At 42.5% G+C, this 13,379-nt stretch overlaps 1 protein-coding gene across 2 annotated transcripts in view; it reads right to left on the bottom strand.

Annotated features, from left to right (window-relative positions):
• Positions 1-8,197: 8,197 nt before the first annotated feature.
• Positions 8,198-13,379, bottom strand: part of LOC135550466 (protocadherin alpha-C2-like) — a 41,246-nt gene continuing 36,064 nt past the window's right edge. The window contains exon 4 of one of the 2 annotated variants that reach the window (XM_064981309.1): positions 8,198-12,636. In XM_064981309.1, the coding sequence (XP_064837381.1) occupies positions 12,329-12,636 (308 nt within the window). In that variant the 3' untranslated portion in view covers positions 8,198-12,328. The remainder of the gene's footprint in view (positions 12,637-13,379) is intronic. The other variant, XM_064981308.1, reaches the window with a different exon arrangement.

Genomic DNA, 13,379 nt, shown 5'->3' on the forward strand with positions numbered 1-13,379 from the left:
TCAATCTACAGACAAACCATTACGGTGAGTAACCCATCACTACAGCCTATGCATGTTTTGGTGAATGCAGCAACTGACTGGGCTAACAGCAGCTAACCTCGTTTTGTAATTTTTATGTTGTTTTACTGGCCTAGATTAGAAGACGTACATTTCATATTGTCAACATACTGTAATGAAACAGGCAGGGATTGCGGCTCGAAACATCAGCCTTTTGGTGCGAAGCCCAGCATATATTCGACAAAGGACTGTGCCACAATAGTAAGCTTGAGTGGCAGAGTCGTTATTCACGCTCATAAATAGGTCACTGCAATACTATGGACGAAACTTTTGTTTGCTGTTTGGAAGCCTGAAGCATTCTAGCTAGCTACTAATTCGAATACATCCGCTGAGCAAAATTAGACGACACGAACAATTACCGTTAATAAATTATATTTTTTATTACAGGTTTGCATGAGCCGATATACAACCATAAAACGGTATCAAACAAAGCTTTACATGCTCACCAGACATCCAGGCAAGATATTCCTGCTTGGAGTGAAACGTGGCGCTGTTGACAGCGCCTTCAGAAAGGTTCCGCCTGACGCTGCATTCAAGGAGCATTTGTCTTCGTCTATCCGAAGGTAGGCTCGGCTGTGAGAAGACTACTCTAAAGGTATGCTTTGTTTAGAGTAATAGTTATGGCGTGCTGTATGCTAAGTGGTGAAATGCTGTTGAATTGATTAAGTAACAATTTGGGTTGATGCCAATAAAGTACAGTAGGGGAAGAAAAATAAACACCTCTCTCTTTTTCAGTCTGTTGCAAATTATGTACACACACACACACACACACACACACACACACACACACACACACACACACACACACACACACACACACACACACACACACACACACACACACACACACACACACACACACACGTATTCAGATGTATATTATTTGAAAGGAAGTAGTTTAAATATTTATATTTGAATACACTGACTTATATACACTCCCATGCATTAAACCCAAGTATTTGAAAATAGTATTTGAAATAAGTATTGGAAAATACTCTCAAATACAATTGGGGAGACGTTTACTTTTTTACAAATAACCATTCAAATACTACAATAAAAGTACTTATTTTGGGCCCAAATACACAGAAAAAAAGTATTTTAAACACCAGATACTCAAATAAACATGCATTTCAATATAGGTACACTTCAGCTATGACAGACAAAATGAGGGAAAAAACTCCAGAAAATCACATTGTAGGATTTTTAATGAATTTATTTGCAAATTATGGTGGAAAATAAGTATTTGGTCACCTACAAACAAGCAAGATTTCTGGCTCTCACAGACCTGTAACTTCTTCTTTAAGAGGCTCCTCTGTCCTCCACTCGTTACCTGTATTAATGGAACCTGTTTGAACTTGTTATCAGTATAAAAGACACCTGTCCACAAACTCAACAGTCACACTCCAAACTCCACTATGGCCAAGACCAAAGAGACTTCAAAGGACACCAGAAACAAAATTGTAGACCTGCACCAGACTGGGAAGACTGAATCTGCAATAGGCAAGCAGCTTGGTTTGAAGAAATCAACTGTGGGAGCAATTATTAGGAAATGGAAGACATACAAGACCACTGACAATCTCCCTCGATCTGGGGCTCCACGCAAGATCTCACCCCGTGGGGTCAAAATGATCACAAGAACGGTGAGCAAAAATCCCAGAACCACACGGGGGGACCTAGTGAATAACCTGCAGAGAGCTGGGACCAAAGTAACAAAGCCTACCTACAGTAACACACTACGCCGCCAGGGAATCAAATCCTGCAGTGCCAGACGTGTCCCCCTGCTTAAGCCAGTACATGTCCAGGCCCGTCTGAAGTTTGCTAGAGAGCATTTGGATGATCCAGAAGAAGATTGGGAGAATGTCATATGGTCAGATGAAACTAAAATGGAACTTTTTGGTAAAAACTCAACTCGTCGTGTTTGGAGGACAAAGAATGCTGAGATGCATCCAAAGAACACCATACCTACTGTGAAACATGGGGGTGGAAACATCATGCTTTGGGGCTGTTTTTCTGCAAAGGGACCAGGACGACTGATTCGTGTAAAGGAAAGAATGAATGGGGCCATGTATCGTGAGATTTTGAGTGAAAACCTCCTTCCATAAGCAAGGGCATTGAAGATGAAACGTGGCTGGGTCTTTCAGCATGACAATGATCCCAAACACACCGCCCTGGCAACGAAGGAGTGGCTTCGTAAGAAGCATTTCAATGTCCTGGAGTGGCCTAGCCAGTCTCCAGATCTCAACCCCATAGAAAATCTTTGGAGGGAGTTGAAAGTCTGTGTTGCCCAGCAACAGCCCCAAAACATCACTGCTCTAGAGGAGATCTGCATGGAGGAATTGGCCAAAATACCAGCAACAGTGTGTGAAAACCTTGTGAAGACTTACAGAAAATGTTTAATCTCTGTCATTGCCAACAAAGGGTATATGACAAAGTATTGAGATAAACGTTTGTTATTGACCAAATACTTATTTTCCACCATCATTTGCAAATAAATGTATTAAAAATCATACAATGTGATTTTTTGGATTTTCTTTCCTAATTTTGTCTGTCATAGTTGAAGTGTACCTATGATGAAAATTACAGGCCTCTCTCATCTTTTTAAGTGGGAGAACTTGCACAATCTGTGGCTGACTAAATACTTTTTTGCCCCACTGTAAACACACGGAATCATCAGCACTGACAGTTAACACTCCCAATTGCATGATAAATGAGGTTGCATGTCATCTCATTTCAGCTTGTTAGTGAGCACAGACACTCTCTGCCACATATCCACTGTATTACAGCAGCTAATTGACTGCAAATCCGACATTGATGATGGAGTGTTTCAAAAAAACTCCCTTGACACCTTACCAGTCACTGACTTCAGTGCTGATGTCTTTGATGAACATTCCATTCCATTGACGCCCCCCCCCCCCCATATGGACAGACAGATAAAAGGCTAATGCAGCTAATTTTACTGAATGTCATCCAGAACTCCATCCTCCTCATCTGCCTTGGCATACCAGCAGCAGGCACTGGATGCTTTAACTTCTCCATCAGTCATATACTTCCAGATACCTGAATTGGTCTGTTTTAAAGGAGGCTCTCTTCCCTTAAAACAGGCCACTTTAGGGATCTTGTGTGTGTGTGTTCAAGGACAAACAGCTGGCATGTGTGGTGGTGCATTAGAAATGGCTTTACGGTGACACTGGCCTCTTGGATCTGCTGAGTTTGCCCTTGGGATTGAGTATGCGGGGTTATGAGAGCTCAATATCAGTCTCCGTCCTGCGTCTCCAATTACCACACAGCCAGCCTGGGGCTCAACCAGAGTAACATGGATGTTTATACGCATGATAATACAATGTTCCAGCGATACATTATATTCATTATCGTAGAACAAAGAAACAGACACACACACAAACACACATTCACACACAGTTGAAAAAAAACAATTGTTATCAAATCTGTCAGTTTTATTTTTATATAATTTGAAATCTACATTTCTGAGTGTAGCGATGTCTGCTCTAAACACTAACAGGAATGGTATGACTAAATCCCAAAACACTAACAGGAATGGTATGGCTAAATCCCAAAACACTAACAGTAATGGTATGGCTAAATCTCAAAACACTAACAGTAATGGTATGGCTAAACCCCAAAACACTAACAATAATGGTATGGCTAAATCCCAAAACACTAACAGTAATGGTATGGCTAAATTCCAAAACACGAACAGTAATGGTATGGCTAAATTCCAAAACACGAACAGTATATGTATTTATTGCAATTCCCCACTGTGGGACTCATGCTTGGTGCTGTCCCTTGTGAGTGATTTCCCCAGTTTTGCCTCTGTGAGTGAAGCAGCCTCTTTGAGGGAAGCAGTCTGCATGAGTGAAGCAGCCTGTGAATGATTTTACTCCCAGACAGCATGGCTGGGTACTCATCCAGGCAAGCCCAGGGGGAAGAGGCAGAAATAGCGGCACTGCTTCAGCTCATTCAGGCCCTGGTAAACACTTTACCCCGACCAACAGTCAGACTGTCTCCTTCAATCCAGACCGGTTATATGACCCCTATAATGAAATGTCCTCTTCTTACCTTTCTGACCTTATGTTATCACAGTCTATTCTCCTCTTCCTCTTGACTAAGTAAGTGTTTTTATTGACGAGGTTGCCATTGCCGTTGTGATGAAAATGGTATTATATCTTTGAACAAATAAGAGCTGACACTGATGCCCTGATGACACAGGACATATCTCCGTGTCTGTCTGTATGCTGTGTCTCTGTCAATCACATTCTAACACTTAATGTCATCGTCGATACCCAGAATCAAAGGGGACAACGTCATTCCTGCGTATCCATGGAAACCATCCCCTATATCACGCAAAGGATGTGTACGAGATCTGAATTCTCTCTCTCCCTCAATTTGGGCCCTTGAAGTCTTGCCAGCTCCACTCAGACCGCAGTAAAGGGTCTACAGAGCAAGAGTAGAACGAAACACTCCTTTCAGGAGCCAGAAGAGCACTGGGACTGGCAGCACAAGGCCTTCTGAATAAACTCTATCACTCTCTGGATTCATCAGGAATATTTCTGCCAACACAGTACTCACACAAGGGTACTTTATGTCATGATGGTGAGGGGCAATGTTGCCCAAGGTTTACTGGGGATTTCTGTGTGATGTGATGGTTCATGAGTCTTTTTAATCAGGAGAGAGTAAGATCAGACATGCAGTAGTTTATCCATTTGCTTAAATGACTGAAATGAGCCAGACAAGGATTTGAATGAAGTTCTTCTCGTTGTGACAAGGAGAGCCCTGTCAGCCAGTACATATGTAGAGTTTATCAGAGAGCTGTCTCCTGCCAGTCAAAAATAAATAACTCAATGTGATGTGTTATCTAACCCAGCTGAGAGTCCTTTTTGGGTCTGGGCCTCTCGCTCACTCTTATCTGCAGGCCTGGTCAGGATTGACCCTAGCACTATACACCTGATTCCACTAATCAAAGGTTTGATGGTGAGTTGATTAGTGGAATTAGGTGTGTAATGCTAGGGGGAAACCTAAAATGTACACGACCGTTCAAAAGTGCGGGGTCACTTAGAAATGTCCTTGTTTTTGAAAGAAAAGCAAATTTTTTTGGTCCATTAAAATAACATGAAATTGATCAGAAATACAGTGTTAACATTGTTAATCTTGTAAAGGACTATTGTAGTTGGAAACGGCTGATTTCTTATGGATTATCTACATAGGCGTACTGAGGCCCATTATCAGCAACCATCACTCCTGCGTTCAAACGGCACGTTGTGTTATCTAATCCAAGTTAATCATTTTAAAAGGCTAATTGATCATTAGAAAACCCTTTTGCAATTATGTTGCACAGCTGAAAACGGTTGTGCTGATTAAAGAACCGATAAAACTGTCCTTCTTTAGACTATTTGAGTATGTGGAGCATCAGCATTTGTGGGTTTGATTAGAGGCTCAAAATGGCCAGAAACAAAGTACGTTCTTTTGAAACTGGTCAGTCTATTCTTGTTCTGAGAAATGAAGGCTATTTCACGCGAGAAATTGTCAAAATATTGAAGATCTCGTACAATGCTGTGTACTACTCCCTTCACAGAACAGCACAAACTGTCCCTGTCACATGAGTTGGCGCTGGAGAGACGAAGCAGGTACGGGGAGTAACATTTAATAAATAATGGACATAAAACAAGACAGGAACAACGTCAGCAAACAGAAAACACAGACAAAATCAATCATTGTTGCAGCGGGGAACAGAGCAGGGAACTGACAAATATAGGGGAGGAAATAAACAGGTGATAAATGAGTCCAGGTGAGTCCAATAACGCTGAAGCGAGTGATAAGTGAGGGCAGGTGAGAGTGATGGATGGCAGGTGAGCGTGATGCAAGGCAATCTGGCGCCCTCAAGCGCCAGGGGGAGGGAAGAGCGGGAGCAGATGTGACAGTCTCTAACCAGAATAGAAAGAGAAGTGGAAGGCCCCGGTGCACAACTGAGCGAGAGGACAAGCACATTAGAGTGTCTAGTTTGAGAAACAGACGCCTCACAAATCCTCGACTGGCAGCTTCATTAAATAGTCCCCACAAAACACCAGTCTCAACATTAACAGTGAAGAGACGATTCCGGGATGTTGGCCTTCTAGGCAGAGCTGCAAAGAAAAACAAGGACATTTCTAAGTGACCCCAAAATTTTGAACAGTAGTTTAGGTCCACAGGACCATGGGACCATTATTCTGATTCAACTTTTTTTAAGAAATTTGCTCTTGTTAGTTGAGAGGGCTGGTTATGTATAATGTTCTGTTGCTGAGGGCTGTCAGGTATTAGACTCAGGGGTCTTTGTGTGTCTCTCTCTGCAGTCCATTATTTCTCCAGTCCATTCTTTCTGCAGTCCATTCTTTCTGCAGTCCATTCTTTCTCCAATCCATTCTTTCTCCAGTCCATTCTTTCTGCAGTCCATTCTTTCTCCAGTCCATTCTTTCTGCAGTCCATTCTTTCTCCAGTCCATTCTTTCTCCAGTCCATTCTTTCTCCAGTCCATTCTTTCTCCAGTCCATTCTTTCTCCAATCCATTCTTTCTCCATTCTTTTCTTTCTCCCGTCTTTTCTTTCTCCCGTCTTTTCTTTCTCCAATCCATTCTTTCTCCAGTCCATTCTTTCTCCAGTCCATTCTTTCTCCAGTCCATTCTTTCTCCAGTCCATTCTTTCTCCAGTCCATTCTTTCTCCAGTCCATTCTTTCTCCAGTCCATTCTTTCTCCAGTCCATTCTTTCTCCATTCTTTTCTTTCTCCAGTCCATTCTTTCTCCAGTCCATTCTTTCTCCAGTCTATTCTTTCTGCAGTCCATTCTTTCTCCAGTCCATTCTTTCTCCAGTCTATTCTTTCTCCAGTCCATTCTTTCTCCAGTCCATTCTTTCTCCAGTCCATTCTTTCTGCAGTCTTTTCTTTATGCAGTCTATTCTTTCTGCAGTCTTTTGTAGCTGTTAGGTTGCAACAGTACTTTGGATCTTCTTTTGTCAATTGAAACAATTTTGGCCTTCACTTTACCTGGATATTTTTGTTAAAACATCTTGTTTTGAGTTGATCCCACTCACCAAGAAAAGGCATTTACTTGTTTTGAGTTGATTTAGCTTAACCAGAAAAATGCATGAAGAGAATTTGAATTGTTTTATACAATGGGTGGGTCTAATCCTGAAGGCTGATTGGTTAAAACCGCATTCCAGCCATTATATATTTCACTAGTTACCACCTGCAAAATCTTTGATATTAAAATACATATTTATTCTGTTTCATCTGACTGCACAATACGCTGTCACATCAGCCCAGCCAGGCAATTTATAAACTTGATCCACTATTAAAAAGCATCTAGACATTATCTCACATTTCTTTTAGACTAACATTTCATTTTCAACAGTGGAGATTTGTATAAACCTTACTGTCCGTCTCTCTGACATTTGCGACATTGTTTCTATATTAAAATTCGATCTCCAGCTGTCCTATAGTACCGATGTGGTTGTGTTAGCTGTGTTGTTGTCGAGATCCTCTGAACAACTGTGTCCTGATGAGAGAGCACATTTTCTATGCCAAGTGAAATCACGCATCATGAGCTCATTCTTATGAATGTATCCAAATAAATGTCACTAGAAAACAGCTTAAACAAATGCAAATGCAGCTACTGTTGTTATTATGGCTTCACTGTTTGACGTGGCTGTAAGTAGTTGGCTAGCTAGCAAGCAAGGGATAAGAACGTTGCCAGCCAGTATGTCAATGGAGCATTTAGAAAAAAAAAACAACTGGGTCGTGTCCATAGATACAGAACAAAAAGACTGAACGACTGGGTGGCGTCTCTGGACAACCGAACCGATAGAACGAACGACCAGCCGGCTTGGGTAGCAACCCTAAATTTGTGTCGGGACTATATTTTGGATGAAATAGTATGAATAAATTAATCAAAATAACATTTTTAATGAAAATATGTCAACCATTATTTGAATATGTTGGTAACCCGTTGTATAAAAGTGATAATGCCTTCGAGGGCCAGTGTTTGGTGGATAAAAACACCCATGTCAATGTATCCTCCGAACAAGTACGATATTCTTCCTTTTATTTACATTTTTGTTTTACAAGCCATAATATAATCCAATCTAATATGGCTGCTGGGTCCCTAATTCTTAGTTGAAATTAAGGCCAAGGACAACTTTTCCCGATATTTAAGAAATAACATTTTATTTGTGATTTATAAACAAAACATGTTACCATATCCATCAAATAATAAAAAAGAATAATCACGAAATCACTGTTACACTGATGGGCAGGTGTACAAAAAAGCTATTAACAGATCTGCACTGTCGCAGTCAACTGATTAGTGCCATTCAGGCACCAGATGTCTGAGGAAACATTCACTACACACAAGCAGAGAGTACATAACGTTTTTCACATTTTTTTGGACCATTTTCTTTCTTAAGAGTTTGTTTTCCTTCAAGTTTAATGTTTTTTTAATATTTTTTTTAAAAGGGGTTTCGGGATAGATATCGAAGGTGAATAAATGATTCAGTACAGTGGTTGTTTGATGATAATTTCATAGCTTAACACAACGTAAAGGATTGATTTTGTAATCTTCAAAAATCCTAAGGGCATAAACAAAAAGTAGCATTTTATAGCATAACACTACAGCATTACGTATATTTAGAAGGTATTTTAATTTAATTTCAACAGGATACAAAAGTGATTCCTGTATGATTTGTCTATGAATATATAGTATGTGTATATGTATTGTATGTGTGTTCATGTGTGTGTATTTGCGAGTGAGTATGTATATTTCAGTAGAGGCAATATTAATGTCTCTGTGTTTGAGATAAATGGTTGAAGAAAATGAAAAAATGTATCTATCTTTATAGATCTATATATAGAATCTGTTTCCTCTGCTTATAACATGCAAATAGCCCCTTAGTGATTTGACAACAATGATTCACACCTGAAGGGGGAGCATGTGTATAATATGGGGGGATTCAGTCCAATAGCAGCGCTAGCATCACCCCTCTGTCCCTCTGATTGGTCAGATAGCAGCCAGGAAGAGGAAACAGAGAGCTGAGTAGGAGATGTTGTGCAATTAGCCCCTGCACATCTTGAGTTCATTTTGGGGATGCTCTATTCTAGTGAAGATCCCCCCCAACTCAATGCTGCTGATGTTTCACTTTCATCAGAATATGAGTAAAGAGTTTAACACAGCAACTAAGCTCTCTGGGGTATGTCTGTGGACTGGACTGCCCATCACAACAATTCCACTTCTCTCTCCTTCCCTCTACCATCTTCCATCCCTCTTTTTCTCTCTATCTAGACAGAAGGAAGCCAAACCATAAAGTACCCTGTATCCCCCACTACCCTGTGTGTAACTAGTGGAATGGATGGCAACTTGTCCCCAAAATGAACTAGAATTTTGTAGGAGTGATAGGAACCTTGTTGTTTCAGTACCAAGGCTTGGTTAAAGCTAACAAAAACTGTGTGTGTGTGTGTTTTATTTGTGTGTGTGTGTCTTATACAGGATAACACTGTTGCTGTGTTTAAGGAGGAACACGTCATCGGAAGTTAAGAGGGCTCCTGGATATGGTGAACAGAGGAAGGAGGAGTAACGCTAGAGGGGTTAACAGAGGAGACGTGCGAGCGAATCCGACAAGCACCAATGCCGGCAAGGTAAGGGGGCGGGGCTTTAAGAACTATTGAACATTGACTATTAAACATTCAATGACTGAAGCTGGGGGATCAGACTTGAACAGAAATGAAGCAACAAGCAACGTTCCTGCCATTTAAACTCAGCAAAAAAAGAAACATCCCTTTTTCAGGACCCTGTCTTTCAAAGATAATTCGTAAAAATCCAAACAACTTCACAGATCTTCATTGTAAAGGGTTTAAACACTGTTTCCCATGCTTGTCAAATGTGGAACGACCCGTGGAACGGTCGTTAAGACACTAACAGCTTACAGACGGTAGGCAATTAAGGTCACAGTTCTGAAAACTTAGGACACTAAAGAGACCTTTCTACTGACTCTGGAAAACACAAAAAGAAAGATGCCCAGGATCCCTGCTCATCTGCGTGAACGTGCCTTAGGCATGCTGCAAGGAGGCATGAGGACTGCAGATTTTGCCAGGGTAATAAAGTGCAATGTCCGTACTGTGAGACGCATAAGACAGCGCTACTGGGAGACAGGAGGGACAGCTGATCGCAGTGGCAGATTACGTGTAACAACACCTGCACAGAATCCCTCCATCAGTGCTCAGACTGTCCGCAATAGGCTGAGAGAGGTTGGACTGAAGGCTTGTTGGCCTGTTGTAAGACAGGTCCTCACCAGACATCACCGGCAACAAAGTCGCCTATGGGCACAAACCCACCATCGCTGAACCAGACAGGACTGGCAAAAAGTGTTCTTCGTTGACGAGTCAAGGTTTTGTCTCACCAGGGGTGATGGTCGGATTTGCGTTTATGGTCGAAGGAATGAGCGTTACACCGAGGCTTGTACTCTGGAACTGAATCGATTTGGAGGTGGAGGGTTCGTCATGGTCTGGGGCGGTGTGTCACAGCATCATCAGACTGAGCTTGTAGTCATTGCAGGCAATCTCAATGCTGTGTGTTACAGGGAAGACCTCCTCCTTCCTCATGTGGTACCCTTCCTGCAGGCTCATCCTGACATGAACCTCCAGCATGACAATGCCACCAGCCATACTGCTCGTTCTGTGCGTGATTTCCTGCAAGACAGGAATGTCAGTGTTATGCCATGGCTAGCAAATAGCCCAGATCTCAATCCCATTGAGCACGTCTGTGACCTGTTGGATCGGAGGGTGAGGGCGAGGGCCATTCCCCCCAGAAATGTCTGGGAACTTGCAGGTGCCTTGCTGGAAGAGTGGGGTAACATCACACAGCAAAAACTGACAAAACTGGTGCAGTTCATGAGGAGGAGATGCACTGGAGTACTTAATGCAGCTGGTGGCCACACCAGATACTGACTGTTACTTTTGATTTTGACCCCCCCTTTGTTCAGGGACACATTATTCCATTTCTGTTAATCACATGTCTGTGTAACTTGCTCAGCTTATTTCTCAGTTTTTGAATCTGGTCATGTTCATACAAATATTTACACATGTTATGTTTACTGAAAATAAACGCAGTTGACAGTGAGAGGACGTTTCTTTTTTTGCTGAGTTTATTACACATCCATAGCAAAGAGGCCACTGCTATGCCCCAGCCTTTTGGCTGGGTTAGAGATCTATAGTATCCAGAGAGGTGTGTGCATGGCAGCCCTGACTGTCTAGTGTGAGCGTATGTGTGGTAGTTATTGTGGTTGTGTGTTGCACACTGTGGGTTCAAGGTCCCACTGACCTATTGTCTGTTCTAGGTGAGGAGATGGGGCCAGGTATTTCACCCCTGCCCTGTGCTGCCAACAGTGCCAGGCATGAAACATCACGGCTTCAGCACGCACTGAAAATAACCTGGGCAGTCTAATCCAGCCTTCAATCTCGGCCAACACTAATCTCAACCCATTCCAATCTCACACAGCTCACCGTACACTACATACACAGATGTCAGGTGTCTTGTTTGGGTCACTTTCTCTTTTTTATATTTTGTATAAAATAACTATTGTGTATTCCTTTTTTTTCACAAGGCCTCCATGTTATTGGAGAAGAGAGCCTTTGTTTCACTCTTTGTCTGATTGAGCTCCTCCTCTAACCCTCCAATCAGGAGATCAGAGGAGACAGGGGGCAGAGTAAAGACAGAGATGCCAACATGGGGCAAGAATGGCCAGGGAAGAGCATCCCATTTCAGGCCAGTTTGGGGAGGTGGCTGGCAGGACTGTAACACTAGTCATAGTAATGGCATTAAAATGAGGTGTGAGGTTTCTCTCACATATGGCATTTTATACATGAAAGAGTGGTGCAGGGAAAGTTGAACATAATCGTCATTGTGGAAAGGTTCTTCAAATCAAATGTATTTTTGTTTGATTAGAAACAGTATTTTCTTTCAGCAAATGTCTTGCTAATGACAGCCTATTAAATCCCGTATGAAGCCTGTTTAATAGCCCAGAGGTATGGAAGCCTCGGAGGGCCAACCTGGCAGAGGCTACAATTGGCTGTTTCATAGAGATGGGCCTCTGCTAATGGGGACTTGGATGGACAGACTTAACTATGCAAACACACCACAGGGAGTCTCTCCTGCTTCTAAAATATACACTTGGATTTTTGTCTTGCATCTGTTATTTGAACTTTAGTTGGTAACTCTGTTTTCATATCTCCCCTTTCTCCTCTACTCGTCCACATCCTCCTTCCCCTTGTCTTTCTTGTCTTTCTTGTCCTTCTTCTTCTTTTTCTTCTTCTTGGCATCCTCCTTCTTGCCGAAGGTGATGAAGTCGCTCTTGTCATCCTCTCCTCCCTGGCCCTGGCGGATAGAGATGATGGCGGGGGAGCCGGGGATGATGAAGGCTTCGGGGGGGATTTCTCCAGGCCTCAGAACCTGAGGGGGGCCGTAGCCTGGGCCAGGCCCGTAACGGAAGTGCCAGCTGTTACTGTCGATGCCAGCTCCAACCGGAGGGGACAGCTCGCCGCCCTCGCCATCTACAAGAGAGGAAGAAAAGAGACAGAGATAGAAGAAGGGAGAGAGAAACACAAAGGGATGAGCTCTGTCATCTTTATCATCTTCGTCAACATTATTTTCATCCTCACAGTGAGATACTGAGAACACCAGCAAATTCTACCACACATAAATTGAGCCTTATTCCATTTCCTATTTCTGGCAGAGGTAAAGTATTACTACATCTGTAATACAGCACAGATAAGCAAAACGTCTAAGTTAGAGCCAGAGGCACACTGATAAACTGACGAGGGGGAAACGGATTGCAGGGAGTAGAACTTTATCAGCCAGTGGTGTTGCTGAGAACAAATGGGTAGACTAGCAAGACCTTTAATGGCAGAGAGGGATGTTTAACTCTGTGATGTGATGGGAATTAGCATGTAAGGAAGACAGGAAGTGTGAAAACCCAGCACTAAGCTAATCCTACTCTCACAAGGACTCGACACAGTAGTGGAGAGAGGGAGAATTCTCATACAATATTCGAGAGAGAGAGAGAGAGAGAGAAAGAGAGAGAGAGAGAGAAGCAGGGCGAGAGGATGAGACAATGAAAGACCAAAAGAGCCTGGAGAGGGTGAACTGCAGTACTAAGAGACCGTGAGACACAATGCTCCTATCATATAGGATACAGTATAATGGAAGATATGAAAGAGATGTGAATACAATCAGCAGGCGAGAGACAGAGAGGCATGCGAAGGGACCGAGCGCTTGGGGTGAAGAACGACGCAGA

This window comes from Oncorhynchus masou, chromosome 12 (genome assembly GCF_036934945.1).
Source record: "Oncorhynchus masou masou isolate Uvic2021 chromosome 12, UVic_Omas_1.1, whole genome shotgun sequence".
NCBI classification, from domain to species: domain Eukaryota; kingdom Metazoa; phylum Chordata; class Actinopteri; order Salmoniformes; family Salmonidae; genus Oncorhynchus; species Oncorhynchus masou.